Source organism: Acanthaster planci, linkage group LG18, assembly GCF_054643075.1.
Source record: "Acanthaster planci isolate LZ-2023a linkage group LG18, COTS_SCS, whole genome shotgun sequence".
NCBI classification, from domain to species: domain Eukaryota; kingdom Metazoa; phylum Echinodermata; class Asteroidea; order Valvatida; family Acanthasteridae; genus Acanthaster; species Acanthaster planci.
Window position 1 is genome coordinate 12,262,828 of NC_141794.1, and position 26,336 is coordinate 12,289,163.

At 41.3% G+C, this 26,336-nt stretch overlaps 2 protein-coding genes across 39 annotated transcripts in view; one reads left to right on the forward strand and one right to left on the reverse strand.

Annotated features, from left to right (window-relative positions):
• cspp1 (centrosome and spindle pole associated protein 1) overlaps positions 1-15,183 on the reverse strand; it is a 56,876-nt gene extending 41,693 nt beyond the window's left edge. For 11 of the 38 annotated variants that reach the window (XM_087149000.1, XM_087148996.1, XM_087148989.1 and 8 more), the window contains exons 1-23: positions 14,816-15,132; positions 13,390-13,530; positions 13,181-13,256; positions 12,537-12,643; positions 10,641-10,727; positions 9,462-9,572; positions 8,747-9,045; positions 7,680-7,770; positions 7,229-7,284; positions 6,796-6,831; positions 6,215-6,317; positions 5,975-6,021; positions 5,355-5,455; positions 4,879-4,975; positions 4,491-4,548; positions 4,102-4,343; positions 3,873-3,970; positions 3,098-3,160; positions 2,406-2,441; positions 2,168-2,194; positions 1,834-1,863; positions 844-933; positions 59-139 (exon numbers count right to left, since the gene is read on the reverse strand). In XM_087149000.1, the coding sequence (XP_087005126.1) occupies positions 59-139; positions 844-933; positions 1,834-1,863; positions 2,168-2,194; positions 2,406-2,441; positions 3,098-3,160; positions 3,873-3,970; positions 4,102-4,343; positions 4,491-4,548; positions 4,879-4,975; positions 5,355-5,455; positions 5,975-6,021; positions 6,215-6,317; positions 6,796-6,831; positions 7,229-7,284; positions 7,680-7,770; positions 8,747-9,045; positions 9,462-9,572; positions 10,641-10,727; positions 12,537-12,643; positions 13,181-13,256; positions 13,390-13,479 (2,026 nt within the window). In that variant the 5' untranslated portion in view covers positions 13,480-13,530; positions 14,816-15,132. Of the gene's footprint in view, positions 1-58; positions 140-843; positions 934-1,833; positions 1,864-2,167; positions 2,195-2,405; positions 2,442-3,097; positions 3,161-3,872; positions 3,971-4,101; positions 4,344-4,490; positions 4,549-4,878; positions 4,976-5,354; positions 5,456-5,974; positions 6,022-6,214; positions 6,318-6,795; positions 6,832-7,228; positions 7,285-7,679; positions 7,771-8,746; positions 9,046-9,461; positions 9,573-10,640; positions 10,728-12,536; positions 12,644-13,180; positions 13,257-13,389; positions 13,531-14,815 lie in introns of all 38 variants that reach the window. The other 27 variants (XM_087148984.1, XM_087148980.1, XM_087148983.1 and 24 more) reach the window with 10 other exon arrangements.
• Positions 15,184-15,301: 118 nt separating this feature from the next.
• On the forward strand, positions 15,302-26,118 carry LOC110978694 (choline dehydrogenase, mitochondrial-like). The gene is made up of 2 exons (XM_022233897.2): positions 15,302-15,492; positions 21,790-26,118. Exon 2 carries the CDS (start codon positions 21,813-21,815, stop codon positions 23,586-23,588), a length of 1,776 nt encoding a protein of 591 aa, XP_022089589.1. The 5' UTR covers positions 15,302-15,492; positions 21,790-21,812; the 3' UTR covers positions 23,589-26,118.
• Positions 26,119-26,336: the final 218 nt, after the last annotated feature.

Below are 26,336 nucleotides of genomic sequence, written 5' to 3' on the forward strand. Positions count from 1 at the left end.
TTCCAACCATCACAGGATATTTGAAAGAAAGTAACAGATTTACGACAGATTTCATTACTTGCAAATGGAGGAGAAACTTGAGAAACATTTGGATTCTGGGCCGGTCTCCGTCCTTGCCGGGGGGTGAGAGCCTGCTGTTCTGCTTGGAGTTACGAAGAGGGAGAAAACGTCAGTATTCAAGAATACTTCAACCATGCTGTACTGCATAAGAGAAATTATTTGGTAGTGGCATTTATGACGTTAATCACACTTGATTTGTATTTCTACGTTCACAAGCATGAAGGAATTAACCCATTAATATTTTGATAAATATTAGGAATGGTGTGGAAACCACCAGTGCATGTACTGTATTGGCTGGCATATTCTGATGTCCCAACTTTACATACTGGGATCTGTCAAGGCAGGATCAGGACATTATACATTCTGCAAGGTTGTGATTCTCATTAGGTTAGGGTATCACTGAAAAGGTTTGAGGAAGAAATTCAATTCTGCACTTTCTACAGCTGTGGATGAGAACCACATTGGCGACGATTTGAAAACTTCAACACGCACAGTTGACTGGGTAATGTCACTGGCGTAACAGAGCACAGTGTAGAATGAATGTTGGAGTTTGGTGCAATACTAAAAAGGCTACATTTTAAAAACTGTTATGGCTGCGGCTAGTAATAATTCATGCACACACTTATGGCAGCCTCTGGCTAGCGGCTAGTTACTTCACATAGACACATGTGACAGTCCTAGCCATAGCCGACTAATATGAACATGGCTTAGGGAGTCTGTAGTGCTATGTAATGAGGGCTGAACAGCAAACAGTAGGCAAATGGCTAGACGAGAGGGGGGCACCTTGAGGTCGATCATAACGTGTAGCAACACCTGCGGCTTGTCGTTGTTGTCGATGTGGGGTTTGAGGCTGACTGTAGCTCCCCTGATTGGCTATGAATATAACATTGAATAACGACAGGGATTTATCCAGCACACATATCCACCCTAGCTGGTGTTAGTTTACTGATCACTTACATCAGGCACAAAAGAAGCATTAAAGACAACAAGAGTACACGTATGTAACCGTTGGAAGATTAAAAATACACTATGTGTATCTTCGACTGGCTCCCAGGAATTGACTTGCATTTATTGCCACCATCTCGCTTGTTTGGCACAGCACATGTTAAAATATGCAATAACAAAATGCCCGTCGTAAGAAAGCATTACAATCTAAACATGTATGCGAACAGGATACAAGGTCTGAGAAAAAGTTCATGCCATAATTTTTGTACAGATATTCGCTACAGCCAAGCTTCCCATCTACAGTCATTTGCAAAAGTTTAAGACCACCTTGAATTGGATTGGTATTTCTGTCACTGGGCCTGCATTTCATTGTCTCTTTGACTGATTACTTAACATGATTTTACAGTGGTGCATAACACCAGTGTAGTGCTCTATGCCCATTTGAATGAAATTTTTTGCAAAGGCAGGTCTTGTATGACATTTTGTCTGTAAGGCAGCTTGGGGAAAAAAAGCCAGTCTAAGCAATCAGAAATAAAGGAGGGAAGACTGAATATTAGATTGTTAACATCTCAAATCATGGAAATGTAGTCAAAAATGTTCAACCAAGGTACCAAGATTACACATTGAAAATAAACATAGGTTGCCATGATTGATTGGTTTAAGTTTGGTTTTCCTTCAGGTTAATGCATTTTCTATGGGCGGTCCTAAACCTTTGCAAATGACTGTACTAAATGGTTGCAAAAAGCCACTGAGATTTAAGTTTGGGTCAAATTAAAAGTTGTCACATCAAACTTCCATCCTTCTGTTGCCTATTTCCATTATTCTTACCCTCTGCCATCTCCATGTCAGTCATGAAGGCTGCCAAAAGAGGAGAGACACGTCTGTCAATTATGACACGCCGAAGATCCATCGAACACGCACCAACTTAACAATCAGTTTCCAAATGCAGATGTATGTCTGTCTCACATTTCACTCAGAGGAAATGGTGTACATGTATTTGTTCTTTAGTAACAAGAGTGCTGAGGAACGGTACAAAGTTTTGTGTACTATTGAAAAACTCTGTTTGATGTCAAACAAAAAACACAACAAAAATAAAGAGGACTTTGTAGTTAAAGTCGACAGCAAATGTGCAGAAAGACTCTGAGGTAACTTTACCACGCACCATTGAGTTTGTCCGGTCTGGCAGAAACTGGGTCAAAATGTGGTAAAAAATTTGAAAATTAGAACTGAATTCATCATCAGGAGGGTTAGTCATTGGAAATGATGAAAGTATTATCAAATTAAAGGTTCACAACCTGCCACCAAAGTGGAAATAACGAAAGAGTAGGCTATCAAACATATTTCTTCAACTACAACATTAAAACAGGTGTCTATACTGAAAAGTTAACAAGTTGTTTTACCAGCAAACGTGTCCCCATCTTTACCCAAAACGGCACCTGCGGGCAAAATATTCAGCGATCAAAATTAAAAGATTTTTTAACATCTGCAAGTTTTCACACAGTGTCAGAGAAGGAGGGTTAATGAACACGAAGCAAAAAAAAAATCACAATAAATTTCAGAGCAAAACTGCTCGTCGCTGTCAATGAAACTTGGTGGTTTTTCACAGTCATGGTGCAAGAACAACCTTGAAACTAAAGTCTCAGATCTGTGTTAGAACACGATTGTAAATCACTGCAATCTTTAAGATATCACAAAAACAACATGGGAATCCAGACAGATAAACAATATCTGCCCATGACAACGACAACAATATTTGGCCCCACAACCTCAGGTCCTCTTTGGTAAGATCTCAGCATCAGGTTTTAAGGGATGAAGCCTATTTTTCTACACCTGAAAATCCAAACACAACGCTCACAATTCGCAAATTTATATCCATGAACTTACGAGTCAGATTTCCTAATCACTCCCAACAAATTTATATATTTTCAACGGGTAACCAATCATCTCAACAGATGGTAGTCAGACAAACACTTGACGAATTCAACCTGTGCTGTGCAGTAGCAAGATTATCCACAGCAACGACTCAGTGACTACTGTACAAGATGTGATAAATGTACGTCAGGCAAACAGTAAATTCATGAGAAATATTCACCGCCGGTTCTGCTAAGTGACCGTGACATGGAGTCGATCCAAGTGCGGGCTGTTCTCAAATTATCTACAGAAAAAACGAAACTATCGGTCAAAAACTGAAAATGAGCTTTCCATGTCTGGCAAGGAGGTTAAATACTCATCATGACGCAAAGAAGATGGCGTCATTAAGGTGCCATCAAAGTTCCACACACCATATCTACAGGCACAAACGACAAACAGACAACCTGGCCAACTTCTGGACAGACAGACATACTGAGCATGTGAAATACAAGAATCTAATTCACCAATAGGGAGCTTTCGAAATATGGCAAATACTCCAGTATGGCTCAGGCCATGCTCACAGTACCCAGACACAGGTGCAGAACATCTGCTGAACTTTTACGTGCACATCTCCGTGTTCACAAACAAATCCAATCATGATATCTATGGGTCATCTGTTGATTGATACCACTACAGTGCAGTTATAAGGCCTGCGTATCCGGCAGTACTGCTTCACAAGACACTACTGCAATTATTACCCCCGTTCATCAGGCCATGAGACCAATGGGGAAGCCCATATCAGTGCAAGTCTGACCTCTTCTCTCACTGGTACCTGTTGATACTTGTGGACAAAGAAAGACAAGTTGTGGTAAAGTAACTTGCCCATGACATCCAACCAGCTGCCGGTTTTTGAACCCCCAACCTTATGATCAGACCCACTACTTGCCTGCCTTCCCAGGTAAGATCGGGCTTTTCATCCTGCAAAGGAAGATAACGGCAGAATGTTCCAAACTCACCAGGATCGGGATCCATCGGATTCCTCACACCGTAGTACATGTACGGATCCGTGGATGTCGCGTTGAGCGTAGTTTGGTAGTTATTCAGACTGAACGGCCTACAACGAAAATATTGCATGAAAGTGTACATTCAGTATACTGTAATTTGACAACCAGAATTAGAAGAAGAAGATTTAATGAAGTTTCCTAGGAAGTTTTGGTGTATTGGAACAAAAATGAGTTTCAATACCTCTCTATCATGGGCGCTTCGCCTAACCGTGACTTGGCAATGGCCTCCTCTAAGCCCAAGGCTGGCACAGGGGGCTGTACGGATGGCCCGTGGCTAGCTGGGTAGGCCTGGTTAAGGAATGATGGCTGGTAGCCCGCCTGCTGAGCACCAGCTTGCTGGGCAGCGGGAGGTTGCAATGGGGGTTGCTGGCCGGGTACCGGTGTTCTTGAGGCACTGCGGGGTGCATAACCGAGACCTTGTCCCTGCAAGAGCCAATCAAAGGGCAAAAACAAGCTAAGTGTGAACTCTTTCATGGATCACAACAAAAGAAACAACACCATGTTTACACTTCGGAAAAACACGAGCTTAGGAACTGAAATTTCTTGCAGGTGAGAAAGATCTTTAAATACCTTTTTCGTAGGATCATTTGCACCACTTGCGTTGATGCGCATTTCTGCTTGCTTCTCTCTGTAACAAAAAGAATAATTAAGGTGTAATTTCACAAAGCTTTTAATACCTCCAAGGAAAAGACTGATTTCAAGCACACCTGTTTCTCAGGGGTTTTTCATCGGCTGAGGTCAAGTCCATCACAAGTCCCTGCAAGTCCGTAACAAGTCATCCTGTCTCAAGCCAAGTCACAAGCTATTCAAAATGGGACAAAAACATTCCTTTGCCACTGTTAACCCTTCACATCCTGGCTGGCCTTTCCAAAAAGGGACTTGTGACTGGACTTTCAATGGACTTGACTCCTGCCCTGCTAATTATCCAAGAGGTAATCTTGTCGCTCTCTGGACCAACCTCCTCTTGGCATCTTGCGTTTCTTTCATCTGCTGCTCTAGTTCTTTCCGATACTGCTCTTTCTTTCTCCTTGTTGCACTGGCTGTATCGCGGTTTCCTGTTATCATAACGAGAAGGAAAAAAACTCCTAATGGCTAGAAATGTCTAGTGTAGGCCGAGTACGGTCACAGTCGCCATGGTTACAACACATTACAGTGAACAAATGACAAGTGTGAAAATGCTTTGAAGCCAAATTAATATACGGCACTGGACGAAAGGTTTCCTAACCTTCAGAACCATAAATGATTGCTTCCAAATCCTGACCATTACCAACCAAATGGGATTCTATGAGATGTGATGAAACCTTGAGGATTAAGAGTGATCTTTCATGATGAAGGAATGTTTGTCGAGTGCCTAAGGCATAACGATTCATGCTACAGCAAGCAGTAAATGTCTGAAACAAACTGAGAAGCTCAAAAAGATGTTGACAGACTTACCGATGGCAATGCCTACTTCTTCATTAGATAACGTAGCGGACTTAGCTCTGGGCGGGTTGTTGTCAATGTTACCACCAGCTCTGCTGATGTTAGACCTTTGCCTGAGGAGAAAAACATGAAAACCAATGAGGCTTGTCTGAACTTTGTCTCTGGTTAGCTTTAAGACGTGTCTCAGGCAAGTGGATTGGACCACCTCCACTGACACGCATGTTTGTGTTAGTCGAAGCCAAATATTTTTCATATGGTTTGAAGTCTCGTGGAGGTCATTTTTTGCACAGCACTGCAACACTGCCGCAACCTTTAGGAGCAAAAAGATTTCACAACCCAAAATTTGACGGCCTCCCCACAGCAAGAGTTACCGGGACAATCCCAGACCTTGGAGTGTAGCTGGCAGGGTTCGAACCACTACCACCTCATTTGGTAGACAAGAACACTGACAAGTCTGCATGTCTGCCCCAAATATCAACAACAACTTTGTGTGTGGTGGGGGGGGGCACAGCTCTAGCCAGGGGGGGGATCTCTCAAGAATAATAGATTTTATTTGGGCCAGCTGGCAGTCAGGGAAAGACTTACTTCCATAAAGATAAACTAATTCAGAAATGCGCTACAAAAAATCTCACCTGTCCATTTCAGGTAAAGTTCGACTGCGTCCACCACGACTTATATTCTGCCATAAAACAAGACAAAGGCGCGCATATAATGAAAATAAAAAGATATTATATGAATTAAAGATATCAAAACTCCAAGCGATTTCAGGTGCAATACCGTCGTGTCAGTGCAACAAGGTCGTCACTTGCATTTGTTTTGTATACGATACGACCTTGTTGCGCTGACGTGACGATACCATGTTTTGCATTTACCCAGTCATATCCCAACGGTTCACTCAGCACGTCCCTGCCATCTCCGGGGGCTCTGTTTGCTGGGGGTCTGTCATACCGTGTGTTGCCTGGAGGTGGATAGCCCCTGCGATCCAAAACACAACTCAAGTAAGTGCAACAGAAACTGAATTCTCCGATCCAAGGAATGAGGAGGTTGATAGGAATGGGGAATGCCCGGGGGGGGGTCTTCCATGGGGGGGTCTTCCATGGGGGGGGTCTTCCATGGGGGTGGGGTCTCTCTCCTTCTACTAACTGATGATGCATTGATCACAGTCAGTGATTAATTGGAATTACCCTAGCTCATATAACCGTCACATACTCCAGAAGTTTGGGAAACACTTTTAGTCAATGAAGCCTCGAGTGTTATCCCTTCTAATTGTTATCATTAGCTTCATCTACAGGAATGCATGTCGAGTATAAAACCAAATTCAAATGGCTTTATTGAAAAAGGCTCTGCGTTTTCTATGTCAGAGTTGTCTCTTGGCCTAGCAGTGACTGGTAATGTACAACGGCTGGGCATCAGTACAAAATCCAAAAAGGAATAATTGATTAAGTTTTCTCACCTGTCCGGGTTATGGTCATCACTGAATCTTACTCTCCTGTGGTGAGATCACAAGGCAAGACACTTTAACACAAATGGTGAATCCAAGTAGCTTTACTTGACAAAGAAACAGTACAATAATGATGTGTAATCGAGGAAACGGTTGATAAGCGGCTCAAAGTAAAACAGGTTGGTCTACAACACCGCAACGCCAAACACTCAGCTTGGAATTATACAAGCTATGACTGATCATTTGATTACACGGAACTTAAAACCTTCAATGAAATTTGTGATTTTTAATAAGTAAAAGAATCAATGCACGATTGCTTATTTCTTTGAGAAAGATTTTCAGTGCCAAATGCCAGAATTGGAAAATAAAAAGTCTTCTGGAAAGGAGTATTCTTCGAGTTTGTGTTTATGCTTGTATAAAACAAGGATTTATTATCAAAGGTTACCTTCTGTCGTATTCTTGGTCATGATAGTCATACCTCGCTCGGGAATATCTTCCATCCTACAGAACATGAAGCCAATATCAATATAGTAACCCTGGTAACTCTTAGCCATAAAAGCAACGAAATAAATGCAAAAAAGGGAAAATAACAATTAAAAGAGGATGCATATTTATACTATCTGAGTTTTTTGTCCTCAAGTTTCCTTTAATAATAAATAGAACTTGATTGCTTTTCAAATGAAATAATTATATAGATAATCGCCAATCAATCAATCAATCAATCAGTTTCAAGCACACTGACCCGACAAACCACTGAACATCATATGATTATTATGCAACTTGAAACTTTCAAATAAAAAAATACTTTCTGAGGTAGACGAAACCCACAAGCCTCGTATCAAACAGTTGAAATTAGTGAAATTTTCTTCTGGAATTACTGGAATTTTGCCAATTACCTCAGGGGGGTATTTGTTGAGATGCGGATCACTGTATGAGGGTCGCATTCCTCCACGGGGCGGGTAGTAGTCGAAATCATCGTCATATCGTCTGTCAAGACAATCCAAGTTTAAAAGGAGGCTCAATTGAAAAAGTAAAGTGAACGGCAAAGAAATTCTTTCGTTTCATGTCGACTTGGACAAAAAACCTTTTATACAGCAGAAGCTCTGTGCTCACAAAGAAGCAAGTACTGATAACGGTGATTTATAGAGACGAAATGATGATACACAGGCTCTTCATGAAAATATTGGAGAGAAACAAATCCTTTAAATTGCGGCAAAAAGTCGCAATGACACTACACCAAAACTCCTGATATGAATGATCCCTTATTCTAACTTTTGTGTGAAGTAGGTTTCTTGGCTTGTGCCACAAGACAAGAACTTTAAAACACATTTTAATAATAAAAATTTTCAAAAATCTTTTTCACAAGGCCTGCACATGGAACTTTTGGAGAACGGGAGGCAATTCTGAGCAGCACAAGACCTTGATTGGGTTTTAACCCTGCGAAGCACCATCCCCATTTATAAAAAGGCGCACACCAACAGGTCCGTACGGTGACCCAAATGTATTGCGGTGAGCTAAGCCCCGCCCAAAATAGAATATAATCAGATTTCCAGTATCAATGCAGGGACCCTTTCACACCTGATTGGTCCTCGACAGGAAACAGATGTTGATTACACGGACCTTTGTCAAGCCATCATCAAGCCCTGCACTGTTTACCCTCAAGTGACTTTCTTTTGTGCATGGATATAATTATGGGCCGCTGGCCTCCAGCCAAGACTGTCAGGCTCTGATCAGCTTGACCCGCGGTCACACACTGAAGGTGACTGCACACATCGATAGTGCAGGTCTCAGGCTAGGATTACATGTAGTATTGCCAAAATTGGCCTTATTTTTTTTTTAAATAAGATAATTATGAAAATGGGGTCCCCAGAAGGACCCCTTAGTGATTCGCAGGGTTTTAAGAGAAGCAAAACACTAGGCAATTGACTGACATGACCAAGACAATCATATCTGCAACACACACCTATATCGAGCTTCTTCTTCACGTTTTCTCCTCAGGATTTCATCGTATTCGGGCTGGGGAGTTCCCCAACCCCTCCTGGGTCCGGGAGGGGGTCCGGGAGGGGGTCTGTCGTCGTACTCTCTCAGTATGGGCCGTGGGGTCTGCGAAGCTGCCTCCCGCCGCAACTGCAGGTCGGCTGCCCTGTCCTGGGGTGGGGCTACCGGTCTGGGGTCGGGAGGCGGACGGCTGTCCTGATGGGAGGTTTTAGTCACAGCAACCGCATCACCAGTGATGGGGTTGATTGGGCCTGGTCTCTGTGTCTATGAGAAACCAAATCAAGAATGTCTCACTTTGCTGTTGGCTCTACTACTGAATGACTTTAATACATGACCCACCTTTTATCAAAATGAGTCACAAGTCTCCAGAGCCAAGTTTGAATTTAGAGGCCTTTAGAAGAATTATGTAAATCAATGGGAAGCCTCAACATTTTGACCAACATGAAACCCATAATCATCAGGATGCTAAACTGAATGATACATCAAAACAGAGACTTCAATTTGTTCTTTCTAATGCAAACTAAGTTACTGAAAATTGGTCTCAAGACCCATTTTGTGGGATTAACTCACATGCATGAATGGCACATGCTAATGTCAATGATAGGGCGCGAGCAGTCAGACGGCCAACAGAGATTAAATTCGAGGTTCTGAGAATGAACAGACACTGGTTTCCTACTTACAATTGCTGGCGACAATTCTTCATTTCCCACTCGCGGCTTGCGGGTACTCGTGCCGCCTTTAACCTTCAGGAAGTCGTTGTACTCCTTGTTCCGAGCCATTCTCGCTCGGTCCTACGGAACAGGAAACGAACTGAGTTGGAAGAGAGGCTCGCAAACCGGAAAGGCAGGACCACCTTCAAATCTTGCACTTAAAGCTAGAATCCAGATCCTCTCCAGTTTTACGCATACATTGTACATGCCGACAATAGGCGTAGCCATAGCTTTGGAAGCCTGTTCATCAAAGAGACTGGTACCTTTCATGGAGCAACAGTAAGAGCTGGGCCTTGACTGGCAAAAATGACTATGCTCTGCACATGCACCAGGCCAGGGAACACCCTAGCATGTTCTGACACTATACTAGTTGCTGATATGGCAATGCTACACTGACTTGACTAGTCTAACTCTCAGGTGGGTAATTCCAGAAATTAGGGATCCAAAAGTGTGACATTTTTGTGTCCCTGTTACATATACATCTGACCTTTGCTATTTGACATGAAAATATCGCCGCAATTGATTTCAAACTGTTACTATTTGTTGGCAGTTAATTTACATGAATTCATCACTTTTGGACATCAGAAAATGTGTCCTGAACTTACAAAATCAAAGGTCAGATGTAACAGGGACACGAAAAAAAAATGGACCCCTCATTTCTGGAATTCCCCAGATATGAAAAAGCATCAAGCACAGTATAGGAACATACACAATTGTGCGTCTCTCAAAAGCAATGACAAGTATGCTTGGCAATTTCTGTCTCTACCCAATTTGTTAGTGATACTGTATTGTACATGAGCTCACGTCTCTGACTTTTACATCTACGTGTAGCAAGCACCAGCAAGAGGTACACTGGAACAAGGTCCTCGGGATTTTACAAAGTCTCGTTATAACAGGTACCTTGTATTATCAGTGATGGAAAACAAAGCAAAACGAGGACTTACATGTAGGACCTAAACCTGTTTTTACTTGTTTTAACATGACATGTTTTTTTCCCCAGAGTTCTTCTTATCAGTGTCCGATCGTACATGCCACTTGTAGTACTTCCAATTCAGATACTTAAAACGTCTCTTGGAGAAAAAAACTGGTCCTATGACGACAGCTCTCAAATAAGGAGTGATTAAGATTTGCGAAAAGACAGCTGCTAACCTTAGCAGAGTCTCTGCTTGGGATGGGTAAGGAGGCTCCATCATCGGGGATCGTTGGCTGAGCTCTGGGGGCGGAACGTTTCTCCTTCTGCCAACGAGAAACAGTTACAAATGAGCAATTAATATTAACTGAAAATGAGATGAGCGAGTCACTTCTAACCGGTAATCATGTTTGGCACCTGAGCACGGCAAGCTCACATGAAGCAAGTCGTGGGCTTATTCCAGAACATCAATACGCAAGCGTGAGGCTGGACTTATCAACTCACATGCACTGAACCTGTTCAAACTGGAGTGGCATGTCCTTAATATGGCAGTGTACCAACCAAAACAGGCCAGTGTTAGTGACATCTTTGGTTTGCTCACGGGGCTATTCCCAAGGGCAGAACCTAACGTATCCCCAATTTGGTGTGCAACATTGCAAATGTTCCAATGTTGATTTAACTTTACTTTAACCCTAACCCTCCACAATCCTCCAAAATCCTCTCAGTGGTTTGGGAGAATTTTAGAGGATTGAGGAAGAATGGCAAGGAAAGTGTGGCTGAGAAGGAAGCATTGTGTTCAGGTCTTGGGCTACACCTTGTGTAGCCAAGCCACTGCATCAATTCATGCATACATTATTATTCATGCATGCGAAATCCTCCATACTGCTCCAGGGTACCATTCACGCTGCATCACCATACTAGCAAAACAGCTGAGCCAGGAGCACATTTACATGTATGCACCAGGCCGGATCTTCATAGAACAACCCTTTCTGGTGTTTGAAACTTCTGCAAAGTTCCGAATTAAATATGAAACCCACAACATCTACGTGCAGTGAGAGTGAACACCAAGGTGCAACACAGCATACACTAAAACAAATGTGCCGAAATTAGAACCGCTAAATCCCCCATAATCCAGCCGTACCCAATGAACTCAATTGCTTCCTAACACACGAGAAATGTCGACGAGAAACCTGTCAGTGTTCTGTATGCAAGATTACACAAATGCCGTGTTCGTTGATTTTGTGGAATTTCAACACCGCAGCCCCACCAGGGATTTTCTGTGATGTCACAAGATAGTGTCCAATTACGTTCTGAATATTTCTGTATACATGTACATGCGCTGCCATGTGACGTCTATACCCACGACTCATCCGACAGATTGAGTGACTGCAAATGAGTTTTTACACACACGGAATCTTTAACTACATGTAGTCTGTGTGATTGCATCTGTGTGAAGTCCCAAAGTGTCCATGGGCCACAGACAGGTGTTACCAAATACCATTCCACAACACAGTCTCAGAGTTTTAAAAACGGTGATATGATTCAGTAAGTACAGTTGCACAAATCTCAACAAATGACCACCACGGGTCAGCATCTGCCAAGAACTGAGGTTGTGACATCTCGGCCTTTTAAAAAGTCCATATTTTCAGCCTCAAAACAAACTGAATCCGGGACAAGTCCGATGTGGAAAAACACCATCAGCAAGTGGTTGAGAAGTTGCTAGGTCTGGGCTTCAAATCCCGAACAATTGGAACACAAGTTCTTTGAGGAACAGTTTGCTGTGAATATTGCTTGTTCAAAGTACAACTATTTCTAAGAACGCAACACAAACACTGAAAACAATACTCACAAGCAGACAAGTGGCCAGTCCCGAGACACAATTCAAATGAAATATATGGGGAAAATGTAATCAGTTTTTACATTCAATGCTGTGGAATAAAATCACAATTTCTTTATAGTTGTAAGCACACATGTTCTTCAGCATATACATGTGCATGTACACGTACATATCAAAACTAATGAAAACGCTTGTGGAACAATAGGAAACAAATTCCACACTGACCTCCACTAGAATCAAAATTCACATTTTACAAATGACAAAATGATGGAAAACAGGAAATGCGTACCACACTCACCTCTGCTAAGAATTTCTGGTACTCCTCCTGTCGTTCTTTGGCCAGCTTAGACCTCAAGTCGTCACGGTTATCTAACGGGAAAGCTTTGCTTGTTTCCAGAGCGACACCTTTGAATTGTAAGAAACAATTAATCCAACCTAGTGGCATGGATTAAATTATTGGAGTGCGCAAACCAAAGAGAAATCAACACTTGGCGAAAAGGAGAGCTTTTTTCCACACACACAGCATATAGGCCCTAGTTGCACAAGATACAAACTTTGGCCAGAACCGTCATTGTACATTCATAAATACATGTGACCCAACCAAAGAAACTAAGTGAAATCACCACAGCTACTTTCAAGCTAAAGGCTTTCAAGAACATTTCACCTTATGTAACTGAAATACGAATTCTCAACATTTTCCATCCACATATTAACATGAATCCTTTTTATAAGGATGCCCAGACTGAGTGATGCATCAAAGCAAGCGAAGTTTCCTCCTTCCAATGCAAACTGGAACAAAGGGACTCCAAAATGACCTTAAGACTCATTTTGAGGGAGGCGGTCTTTTACAGTACCTTTTATCAACACATTACAATAAACAATGGTGTAAATGTTTCTTAACAATAGCAAAAACTAACACTCCTCGTAAGTAAACTGTACTACCTTTATCGGTTGGTGGAATGTTTTCTTTGAATCCGTTGTTGTCTGCTGCATAGTTTGTAGAAGATGGTTCCATTACCTGGTAAAAAAAGGATTTATGTTGTATTTTTAACTGGGTCTGAAATGGGCCTTGTCTGCAGCAGAGGCTAGTTACTGAGGCAAACTAATGGCAAATCCTAACGGGAAGTTTTTGTCGCTATTCCTGGCCTCACCTTCCGAGCGCTCTCCTGTTGTAATTCATTGCGCTCTCGAGCAAGCTTACTCTTCTGCTCCTGTATAAACCTATCAATGTCCTCGGCCATGACTACTGGTGAACAGATCAGGTATCGCCGTCAAGTGGCATCTCAGGTTAACTGATGGGGTACAAACAATAGGGACTTCAGACAAATACATGTACATGTTCCTATCGTAAACTCAATGTTCAAAACAAGAGTTTCATATCAGACCAATACACTTCTCCAATGTTATCATTTAAAAATAGGCCGCAGCCCTTGGGCCACCTTACATTTAAAAAAAAACACCTTCAATTTCCTATATCTACAGTATGTTTATGCGTATATCATGTTTATCAGTTATTTTTTATTTACCCATTCTCACTGCTTGATATGAGAAACGTGACAAAGAAATCACAGGAACAGAAAAATTACCGTATGGATACTTTGGACAGTGTTGTCTGACTGTCCAAAGACCTAGTCCTTGCCTCGTATATGGTCACTCGGCCAAAGACAATGAAACTTGAAAGAGGAGATTGGCAGAGCCAACTTGGCCTGCTTGGACTACCAGCGAGGATAGTCACAGACGGGCACAGTATTTGTAGACCTGCAGCCAATTTCACTTAACGTGGCATAACTTTTATACCATGCGTAAGCCTTGCGCCACCAATTTATGCCGTAGCTGCGCAATATGCTTATGTTCGATTTCCCAAAAAGTTGTGTAGATGCACCACATTTTAATATGAATTTCTTGAACAAGGACAAAAACAGCTTTTACGACGGCTGTTCCTTTCCAATACAACAGCAGTCATCAGTCATTGAATCACCTCCGTCTGCCATTTTGGAAAAGTTTTTGTTTTTTCTTCGTCAGAACCGGACAAAAAGTCTCACAGTTTTCTCACAGCCAAAGTCTATTATTACCTTGTACAACAAAGTTGTTCATTTCTCGTATAAGCCTTAAGTTCAGCAAAGATGAGGCTTAACCGCACCCAATAAGCTAGTCAAATCGTTCATTTTCGCTTCGTTTGGTGCAACTTACGCCACCTAAAATGACTGCGTAAGGCAATCTTTTTACCTCGAAACTAGGAAAAGGCAAGTTTTCTGCAATTAGCATCCTAGGGGATAGTTTACTCTGTAAGCAGTGAACATACCAGTGCAATTTCAGCTCATAAAATCCAGCAAATGTCTGATTATGCCTCCACACATCCCAGATAAACTTTTTCAAAAGAAGTCACTATCACTCGGGACTGGGCCCCGGCAGTATATGACAGAGTATATGTTGGGCCCTGTTTAGTCCAACTTGACCATGCATGAAAATACACGGACCAAAGTCATGACCATGATGACTGTAGGCCTAGGCCTAGTCGAGGCAAATATGTCGTGTAGGCTATGTCATATATGTGGTATAATTTCTTAGGCTACTCACTCGTTTAAATTCTTAAAATTAAAACTTGTCCGATATCTGGGCAACCCGAAGCAACCAAGCAGACCTGACGAAAAATGGCGGCTTGACAACTGTAAACAAAAATTCCAACCTGTATATTCGGCTACAGTGCGTCACATGTTACAAACAAAAGCATTTTCAGCGTATTGTTTATTGAAAAGATTAAATTGTTTATCTCTTTACAAGTAAATTCAACCCTCCGTTCAAGACTATTTTGACGTTTTTGTCAACATGCAAGTCTACCCCTCCATCCAGTGGCCTCCACTTCCCGAAGGAATTTGCGGAAAGTACTAGTACATGCAACGTATCATCCTTGTTGCAGAGTTCAACTACGTTGGCAGCGGAACTGAAGGACTCTCTATGGGCGTTTCGTTTTGGGTTCGCACAACCAAGAACGTGGTTGACAAATATTAACTACGACAACAGAGGGCGCGGCGCTTCTCAAGTGTTACGTCGACGCGTTGTCGATATGCGTGAATTACATAAACAAACGTGTTTGGCGCGCTGGCGCTTGCAGAGGGTTCATCATACGTACGTACAGTAGTCCTACAGGCCAAGTCATCAACTTGTTTGGCACTAGACAGCTACAACTTCTTTGTAAAGTGTAATCAACGTACAATCCAGCTGCATCTTATATTATCTCCAAACTTGGATCGAAGGTGAGTTCCTAAATGTTACATGTTGTAATGACAGCTGAACTGTCTGGGAATAAGATGTCATGCTTGTCATGAGCATGATCAAACCATGGAGGTAGAATACCTCAATGCCCCGACCATGCCAACCAAGTTAGCCTACTCTCTGCATGGCTCCCTTCGGCAGCGGAACTTTTTTCAAAGTGTGGGGTGGGGGGACATCAGCCAAGGTGGATTCATTAAGCCCAACCCCATTATGCATTACCACGATTACAGGACCCGCCTGCAAAAAGTTGGGGGGGGGGCTTGGCCCCCAGTTGCAAAAGTCACTGCCTCCCCATTTCTGCCGTTTTACATCACGGTCCCCAAATAGTGCTGTAGTTAGGTTGCGCCAACCATGTAGTCAGCAGATTTCTGAAGAAAATGTTCAATTATGTTGCTCATACCTCCCACGTGCTCGTTGCCATTATTGGAACTAATGGGTCATACATAAGTTCACGGCGTGACATGCTCACACCCACACTTCAGCCATTGTACTCAGTCGATATGCATGATGAATTGGAGGTTGATCACACTATGCTGTCTGATGGAGTGTAGGTCTATACATACATCATGCTTTTAGCTTTGCATGTACCAGCTTTGCATCCAAAAAGACATCGCCATTTCTGAACTGAACATTTTTTCATCGTCTTCTAAATTCATTATTATTCTGTAATCGGTGCTAAATGCAATGTTGGATCATGAGTTACAGTAAACTACATGTAAACTAAAACTAACAAATCAAAACATTTTTTCATCGTCTTCTAAATTCATTATTATTCTGTAATCGGTGCTAAATGCAATGTTGGATCATGAGTTACAGTAAACTACATGTAAACTAAAACTAACAAATCAAAACATTTTAACAAAATGAAACATCTAAAAATCCTTTAAAAAACTGGAAAACTAAAAACAAAACAAAAATAAAAGTCTCAAAATCCACAATGTCCTAATATTCCTATTTAATCTTTTTTTCTGTTCCTTCTCTTTCCAATTGTGACAAAAAGGTGCCGGCAAACTGAAAAATGAGCAAAGGGTCTGAAAGAAAAAAACAACACTTTTAGAAGAAATTCCTGAGTGTAAAGGGGCAATGCAATGCTTGCTCCTTTCTGAGTCGATACTGCATTAACACCCTTGGGAGGGTTATAAACACTTGTAATGTAAAGTGTTTGTGGCAAGAAAATCTAGATTTGAGAATGAGGGCAGTTGAACCCTAACTGCCCACTGTCCATCAAACTCCAACAGCAGGATTTGCTAGGTTTAAGCAGGTTTGGTACGTGCACTATACCCGATTAACTTTTTGTTGAATTTCATTGGACTTGGTATCAAAGGCCCAGGGTGATGGTGTTGGATTTTGTGCAAGTTTGGACACACAGGGTTCATTGTGTGCAATGTCAGGATTGCTGTACCAATTGCTGGACTATGCTTGAGTTTGTCAGGTTTGGTACTGCTGCAGTGCAAGTCATCCTACACTGTATAGACCCATCCTTACCATATCACTCAAACTGTAACGAGTCACTTAGTTTGTGTTTATCGGGTTGGGTACAGTGACATGCATGTACAAATACACAGTATCTGTTGGAGTTTGTTGGTTTCAGAATGTTCTCTAATGCAAGAGCCTGCAGCAGGGGGTTAAGGTTAAGGGTGCATTCCATAAGGCCAAACAAAAAATACCTGTGTTTCTGGAGACCCGACCTAACCTAGAAAATCACACGGAACCTATGTCTTTTTATTCGACAAATCAATACAATATAAAAGTTATGGTGCCTTGCCCTGAGCCTAATTTTTAAAACCTCGTCCTGCACATAGCATTGTTTTAATTTTTTTTTTGTATGAGATGGACGGCTCTTGTGTGTTAGTATTTCAACAACCAGCCACTTTACTACTCAATAGACGTGCTGATATGTAATATTGATATGCATATGTACCGTATGAATCTGACACTGACTTAGTACTTGTTACAAATATACACCCCCCCCGCCAAAAAAAAATACAGACTATCATCTGACCCTAGTGTTTTAGGCTATAAAAATTTAGAGTAAAAAAAAAATATTTTACCCAACCAACCAACCTAATTTAGTTTTCAGTGTAATAGGAAACACAACTAATTTTTTGTTTGGCCTAATGTAAATCGCTAGATTTCTATGCACGTGCTCATTAATTGTTTGGATCCATGGATTATGTTTGCCATACTGATACATGTATCATTGTATGTACAGGACTTGTGTGGATTTCAACTCAGGGTTCATAAAAACTTCCAGCTTGTGGGCCTGTTTGCATAGTGGCAGGCGGCTACATGTAAATTAAGATCTGAGGACACGGTTTGACTACTACTGGTCTATCTACATTTACATGGTTTTTTTTTTCATGAAACGATGAAGAATAAACATTGCATGGTTTCCCTTACAAAACTGAAAAGAAAACAGAACTTGTTGCCATAATCTTGCATTTCCAGTGACACATGCGAGGTCAACCTGCTCCTGAGAGTCACCAGGCGGCAGGCACTGTTTCTGTCCAATTCTGCACTGTTTTCTATGGGCGCATACAATATTTAGTCTAATGCAACGTAATAAAGTTTCAACAATAGTGACTTCCTGTATGGAGCTCAGAAGGCTTTTAGTGTAACGTGGAATGAACATGAGTTTTACCATACATGTATGTGCTGCCCCGACTTGACCTGACCTGTCGGTGATCTGTCTGTCTGATCCTGGAAAGCTACACGTATCCAGCTACACGTACATGTATCTAAAGTATGACTTTGTACAGGAAGGTTAACTGGCAATTTTTGTAAACCGGCAAGTGTTTAACATAACACTGGGCATGTTTCCTGGAGTTCCCGCTTACAAAATGAGCTGTCTAATAAAGTGCGTACGTTGGATTTTTTCAAATGTGATTTTTTTTTACTAATCTCCTTGCCCAATTAAGGAACGAGGTCAAAATACAAACAGTTCAGAAACAACAGTCTACAGTCAGTTTTAATCGCTCTGCAAAACTGTTGCCCAGTTAATGGGCATTGTTTGATGGTTAAAAAGGAACATTTCTCCTCACTGTCCAACCTGAAGGATAATACAATGTAGCTTTTATAGGTGTACTGCTGGTGAACCAATGCTCCTCCACAAAGAGAACTTTTAACAAAAAGGGCTCACTCCAGACTGGCACATCCTCCGTTCAGGAATTAGTGGTAAACACCTCCAGACTATAGAGAAAATCTGACAAATGCATTTAGAATAAAGTCATTCTTCAGTTCCAGTTCAGGTATTCAAAAAGCAATTTGTCACAAAAGACTTTCAGTGATAGCCTTCTTTTGTGTTCTAAATGCTTGCTGTACTGCATGATGTATGTTTCTTGCTTCATGCAGCAGTGTGAGAATTCAGCTTTCGGCCGATTGGGGCTGTTTTTTTTTTAGATTTCACTCTGAATTTCAGCTTCTTGGTGCACCTGCTCTGTACAATGCCTCTAGGGATGTCTTTTTTTCCATGTTTGAGATACAAAGTGATAAATGTTTTAGCAGGACCAATTTAACACTCTACTTATCATTGCAAGCCAAAATCATGATGTAGAAAATCCTGCCCATACAGGTGGCAGTTTTCACACGTTAGTGAGTAAATCGGACTCCAGCACATGTCTGCAATTACCAACCGAGATTTTTTTGTGCTTTTACTGCTAGCCTTGCAGTTGCATCTCATCAGCTCAGTTAGCCAGAGTTAACGCAGGTCTTAAGCACAATAGGGAGAGGTGCAGAATCCATGTAATATAAGGTTTCAGCACTCAGGCGAAACTACACAAGATTCCGAAGTACACATTTTATCAGGTTCACCCAAGTCAAACTTTACCATATTCAGTTAGATGAGAATACATGTACATCTACACTCAGAGGTGGGCCCTTTTATCACTAAATATAACCTGCAGTCATTGCCAGTGGTAATTAAGGTCACAGTGAACAACCTGTTGGCGCACTCCACCTGACAATGTCTGAGATGCAAATAATGTGTTCAAAATGTCACTCTGGCTGGCAATTGATTTGTTGGTAATTTTATAAATGTAGAGTCCAATTTTTTTTCTCCAAATATGCCACATCCGACATATGGTTTTACACATGTACATGTAGAATACATTCTATAATTATTTCCACTTGCCAAACAAAAATAGTTTAAAGTCAAATTCAATGAACATGTGATCAGGTAGCTGACTGAAATGAAAAGGCCTTCATGTACATGACACAAGGCTTCATTAGTGCCCATGAATTAATGTTTATTGTCTAGGAGCCCCCTGCTGCTTCAAAAACCCATCAAAATACCATATACAGGTACATGCATAACTCAAATTTCCAGATGGCTGATATCTATGACAAAATATAGCTTTTCTCAAGCCCTGAGGGTCATAAAATCCCAGGGTGGTTGCAGCATTATTGCAACAGGAACCCTGAAATGTACATTTGTACAGTAACCCCCGTTACTGTCCAGAAACTTTTCAGGAAGAATTTCCATCTCATTGCAGATGCGATTCACTTGGCCAATGATGTTGTGACATTTCTTTTAAATTGTGGTAAACAGCACGGTTAATTTTGAAACAAACTTTTTTTTCATCGAAAATTTTCAGCAAACTTGCAGCAAAGGAAGTGGACCTGAAAAATTAGAAAGGTATTGATGGGAAAAAATGTATTGAGATCAGGGCCATATTTTGTAAACCCACATGCTTTAATTTGCTGCTGAAAGTCAACACTCTACATGTAAGTGGGAATGAGAAATTTTTAAAGGGTATTCCTGCTCCCATTCACATTGATATTTCACAAGGCATTAAAATATTTCTCACCCATGTGAAAAGGTATGAAAATGTTTTCCCACTGTGGGAAATTGTTTTCTCATTTTGTGAAATCAAAATGAATTCCCTGGAAAGAGATACAGTGCAGTATAAAATAATTTCCCATTCCCGAGTTAACATTCATACTCGTGTGCTACTGGCCTTATTAAGGGGATGTTGCCAAAGTCAGCTGTAGATTAGTCGTGGGAAGTCAGCTTTTTTATGTGGTATTAATGGCATTCTGATGGTATTCTGAAATTAAACCCTGGTTCAAAGAACTACATACATTTATTTGTGAAAGGACTTGTGAGGGACTCAAATACAACTCTGTACAGCAGAAAACAGACCATTTTGGGGTCCCTCACAGTTGACCTTTGCTTTCTGTTAAATTTATACACGTACATAGTTCTTGGAACCAGGGATTAATTTTAGAGTACCGTCAAACAGAGAAATATGCCTGGGTTAATAATTAATTATGCTACCTGTATTTAGAAAATGCTGCCAAAGTCAGCTGTGGAGCAGTTGCAAGATTTTAACTTTTTTTCCTCGGCATATTTCTCTGTTTGACAGTACCCTAAAATTACCAGTACATGTAACCCAAGGTTCAAAGAACTACATGCTTTCCCCTAACATGGCATCTGAAGACAGGTTGGGTAGGGAGGAAAAATTATTTCTTTTTTTCCCAGCATTTTTATACTGATTCAGTTTGAAACTGTGTGAACTGGAAACATTTCACAGCAAGAGAAGTTGGTTGGCATTTGTCTTTAAAAATGAAATAAACAACTCTAAAGGGTTCTGGCTGCATGCATAAAAATGTACAATGCACATTCAAACCACGCACATGTATGTGTACAAGTACAGTAGACACTTTTTATTCTTTCTTCCAATATCAGATTTCCACAAATTTTTGCCCAAAAGACTTTGGGGTCATTCAGTCAAAATAGGGCAGGTCGGGAAAACAAGAAGCATATTTTTTTTCATTTTTAACCTAAACCAAAATAGGCCAGCTGATGTACAGTAGTTCCATTCCCATGCTGTACCATGGTGGCTTTGCTTGTTCCCAGGTTACTTGTATTGATGAAGATTTTTGTTGTTAAGTTTTGCAAGTTTTCGTCAGAAAAATGGAAGGTACCGTAATATTGACTTGTTCTTCTCCAGTCGTTCACCTCCCACAGAAAACCATCTACATGTATGAGTTTGATAAAAGTGAAGGGTATGTACATGTACATGTAGGCAGTGGGTTTTCCACATGTAAACTTTGAATTATTAACAGTTATTGGTTCAGATACATGTACTAAAGGGATCAAAGATTTGGTGTTTTGCCTCGGAAATGTAATAAAGTGACTTCATTTTTATCTTAAAAACACATTGTTAAAGATCAAATTTAAAAAATCCATTTTGACATGAATGTTGATTAAAATACTGTTCTACATGTACATATACAGATGTATGCTGAAATACAGATTAATGTCATTTTCTTTTCAGGAAGATCTTTCGTATGACCCAGCATGAATGTGTCCAGAATTGCTCTTGTTAGGAGTCTTCAAAGATGGAGGACGATGCCATGGCAACACAACATCCTTCGCACCATTCATATCTCCAGTATATGTAGGGTGCAGGCTGATCAGAGCGAGTACACCCACATCGTTGTCGGTGCTGGGTCAGCTGGTTGCGTCCTGGCAAACAGGCTCAGTGAGGAGCCAACCAACAAGATCCTTCTCCTGGAAGCTGGACCTAAGGATCTCTCCTGGAAGATCCACATGCCAGCTGCCTTGATGTACCCTCTGACCTCGGACACCTATAACTGGTTCTACACCACAGAACCAGTACCCCACATGGACAACAGAAAGATGTATTGGCCTCGTGGGCGTGTCTGGGGTGGATCCTCGTCCATCAATGCAATGTGCTATGTTAGAGGAAACGCCCTCGACTATGACCGCTGGGAGAAAGAGGGGGCTGAGGGTTGGTCCTACGCAAACTGCCTGCCTTACTTCCGTCGAGCTCAAACCCACGAACTTGGACCAGATGAGTATAGAGGTGGAGATGGTCCGCTTCATGTTTCCCGGGGAAAGTCTAAGAACCCACTGTATCAGGCTTTCATCAATGCAGGAGTTCAGGCTGGTTATCCTGAAACAGATGATATGAATGGCTATCAACAGGAAGGCTTCGGGTACATGGACCTCACGGTCCATAAAGGGGTGCGATGGAGTGCTGCTAATGCCTACCTCCGTCCAGCCATTAAACGTAAGAATTTGACAGTCACCTCGAAGCTTCTCACAACCCAGGTGCTGTTTGAAGGCACCAAAGCTGTTGGGGTGGAGTACTTAAAGAAGGGTCAGAAAACCACCGCACGAGCATCTCAGGAAGTCATTTTGTGCGGAGGCGCCATTAACTCACCTCAGCTACTGATGCTGTCGGGTATTGGTGATGCTGATGAGCTCAGAAGGCACGATATTCCCGTCGTTGCACATCTTCCAGGAGTTGGACAGAACCTTCAGGACCATCTGGATTTATATGTGCAGTATCAATGCACCAAGCCAATCACACTATACACGGCGCAGTGGAAGTTCCCCCACAATATGATCCTCATCGGCTTGCGCTGGTTCTTATTCCAAAGCGGTCTTGGTGCTACGCCCCACTTGGAAGCAGGTGGCTTCATCAGGAGTCAGCCGGGGGTGGATCACCCAGACATCCAGTTCCACTTCCTCCCATCGGTTGTGATTGACCATGGACGAATCATGGGCCACTGCCATGCCTACCAGGTCCACGTCAGCACAATGCGAGCCACGAGCAAAGGCTACGTCAAATTGCGGTCCAAAGACCCCCAGGAGTATCCTGCCATCCAGCCCAACTACTTGGAAACAGAGAAGGACCGTTGCGACATTAGGCAGAGTGTTCGCCTTTCTCGGGAAATCCTGCAGCAGAAGGCATTGGACCCATTCCGTGGTCCTGAAATCCAGCCAGGTGCTGCAGCCGAGAGCGACAAAGATATTGACGAGTTTATCCGCAAGACAGGGGACAGTGCCTACCACCCATCATGCACTTGCAAAATGGGCAGTACCTCTGATCCGATGACGGTCGTGGACAGCCAGACAAGGGTTGTAGGCGTAGAGAATCTAAGAGTCGTTGATGCATCCATCATGCCCAGCATTCCCAGTTGCAACCTCAATGCTCCAACCATCATGATCGCAGAGAAAGCTGCTGACATCATCCTTGGCAAGGAACCACTGCCAAAGTCGAAGGCAGCTGTGTACCAACCTGCAACCTTGGAAACTCAACGTTAATACATGTACAAGTATGCCAAAACATCTAATGCCCCCTTTACTCCCCAAGATAGACATGTATTCACAATGTTGAACGTCCATCTCTTACCGGTATCATCTAGCTGTTCTATGGGGATGTTCATCCTAAAATCTTACCAAATGTTCATACATGTACCTCTTATTTAATACTTACAGTACATGCTTGCACTTATTCATCTCAAGAGTACTACATGTACACCTTGTACTGGATGTCAACAAAGCCTGCTTGGTTTGGAGAATTTGTGTTTGTCTAAATAATGTACACCTGTAATAGCATTTCATGTTGCACTTATTCACCACAGAGTGTTCTACATTGTACTGTTCTTTGTAATGGATGTCCACCGAGGCTGTCTTGTTTTCAGTATTCACATTTTATCTAAATATTGTGGCTTTTAACTTAATGCTGCATTCCGTTACTAAAGTAATTTCGGTGTTTTCACTGTCAGCATGTTCCTTGACCTTTTCTTTGTGTTCCTACAAGTGTACCTTAAAGAAGTTGCAAAGTTTTTCAGCTTGTAAAATTTGACATTGCGATGCTATTTTCTTAAATAAAAATGTCAAGCATTCGTTAAGATAAATACTGTGCATTTTATGTGTATATTTATGTATATCTAGCAAATAATTAAGAAATTCTGTGCTTCCACGAACCCCTTAACGCCGGGATTCTTTTGACCGCGAGTGCTGGGCTGCGGTATGTCCAGAATGCAAAGCCTTGTCTAGCAGCAGCCCTACATTGAAACCGCAGGTGCACGATAAATAGAGTGTACGTGTGGTATGCACCAGTCCTCACGCAGGTCCGCGGCTGTAGCTCTCTCCTGGTGTGAAGGGGTTTTAATTGATTAAATTAACGATTATATAGGGATTTGGTACCTGATGTACACTTATTTTGCATGTACACGCAGTGTAACTTCTCATGGTTGCTTGGTTTGTACACGTCTCAGTAAGTTCATCCTTTACGAAAAGGAATCTTGAATACCTGTTTTATGAAGCTTCATCTCATGTACTTGTTTCCCCGGATAAGTGACATCTGCAAGGTTGCTTAACAGGAGGCGGTCTTTGTCATCAACGGTGTCAAAGTTCGAAAAAAAATTGTTTTACCAAAAATGGGTCGCCAACCAAATTTGTTCCTTGGGATGGTTGCACGTGTATTTAGTTGATTTCTAGAGCAGCTTATAAATCACATTTTAAGGTATTTTGTAAGTATTTCGATTTACTAAGAAATTTACATTTTGGTACGTGTAAGGTCATAAAACTATGAAACTCCTAACTATTCATATACTTTACAATTAACGCCTTTATCTGTGCCGTTGAAACATTTTTTCTTCGTATTTTTAGATCAAAGAATTGTATTGCATTGTATTCTTTAAGAAGTCAAGTTTTAATTTGGCATCTGTGAATTTTTTATAACGAACATTCCTTGACGATTTTTTTGGGGGGAATGTACCAGTAACCCTTCTCACAATTACTTCAGTGTGTTTGATGTTTTTATGAAATCTGCTGGTACCTCATGTGATTGATTTAACTGGATTTTATCGGCACCTAATCATCTATCAATAAATCAGTTAACATAACGGTCCATTCATTAACGTGTTATAAAGGTTTTAACATGGTTTCCTTTCCGTGTGTCGCATTTTGATTCGATACATGCCAAACGAGTAACCAAAGGTAATATACATGGATGTGACTAAGTTGTGTCTAAGTTTGTTGGATCAGAAGGATGAAGAAAAACTTTTTTATTTTAGTTCATTTAGTGACATTTGTCGGCTTAGTTGCAGAATATGTATGTTCCTAATTACCTCAGAGTCGACGGAAATGTGCATTTCAGAGAGTGCCTACATTTTTTATGTTTTCTTGTGAAAAAAAGTAATATGGAAAGATGAGAATAGGTGCACATGAAGCTGCCAAAGTGCTCCAAAGTCCTGCTTTACGCATGTACATGTAGTGTCTGAATGGCATATATTTGACCTACACCTTTCCTTTTTGCCACAGCTACTGTGGCCATGACGTTAAACGTAAGTGACCATTTTAGACGCGACTTTACTGGCAAGAGAGTCCACGCTTGACAGTCGTCGTTTCATTGGACTTGCTATGAACGCTCATTTGTTGAACAAAGAAGAATTTAGTCATAGCAACAGCAGGGTACCAGCCAAAACCTAATGATGTACGTGTGCTGCAACTGGTTCCTGCCCGAGCAGCTTCATTAATGTTGGCCGTCAAAGAAATTCCAGCTCAATCGTTTCACTTTTCAAAACTTGGTTTTATAATGTCATTCAAATGTGGAGTTTAATGTTGCAGTTTAAATTGCATTGTAAGTTTGTTTTAGGAAATGCCTTTTGATTATTTGACTGGTTTATTGGTTTCGGGTGAATTGACCTGGTGTGTAATTGTTGCATAATCAATGCACTAAACTTAAACTTATTTGATCTGATATTGTTGGCTGCTTATGGATAAATTAAAATTGAGCTTATTTGTTGCTTTAATCAATGCAATAAACAAATCCATATTTATCTGATATGCTTTATCGGTTTTGGGTGAATTGACCGTGACTTTCATTGTTCCATAATCAATTTACTATAAAAAAAACAAACATTTTATTATTATTATTTTTTTTTGGTATGAATAATCAATGCAATGAAGAATAAAGTATTTGATCTGATATACTTCCCATAATTATTGCCCAAACCGTAAACACTGAATGCATAGACTTAACTGTCAAACTGGACTCCACAT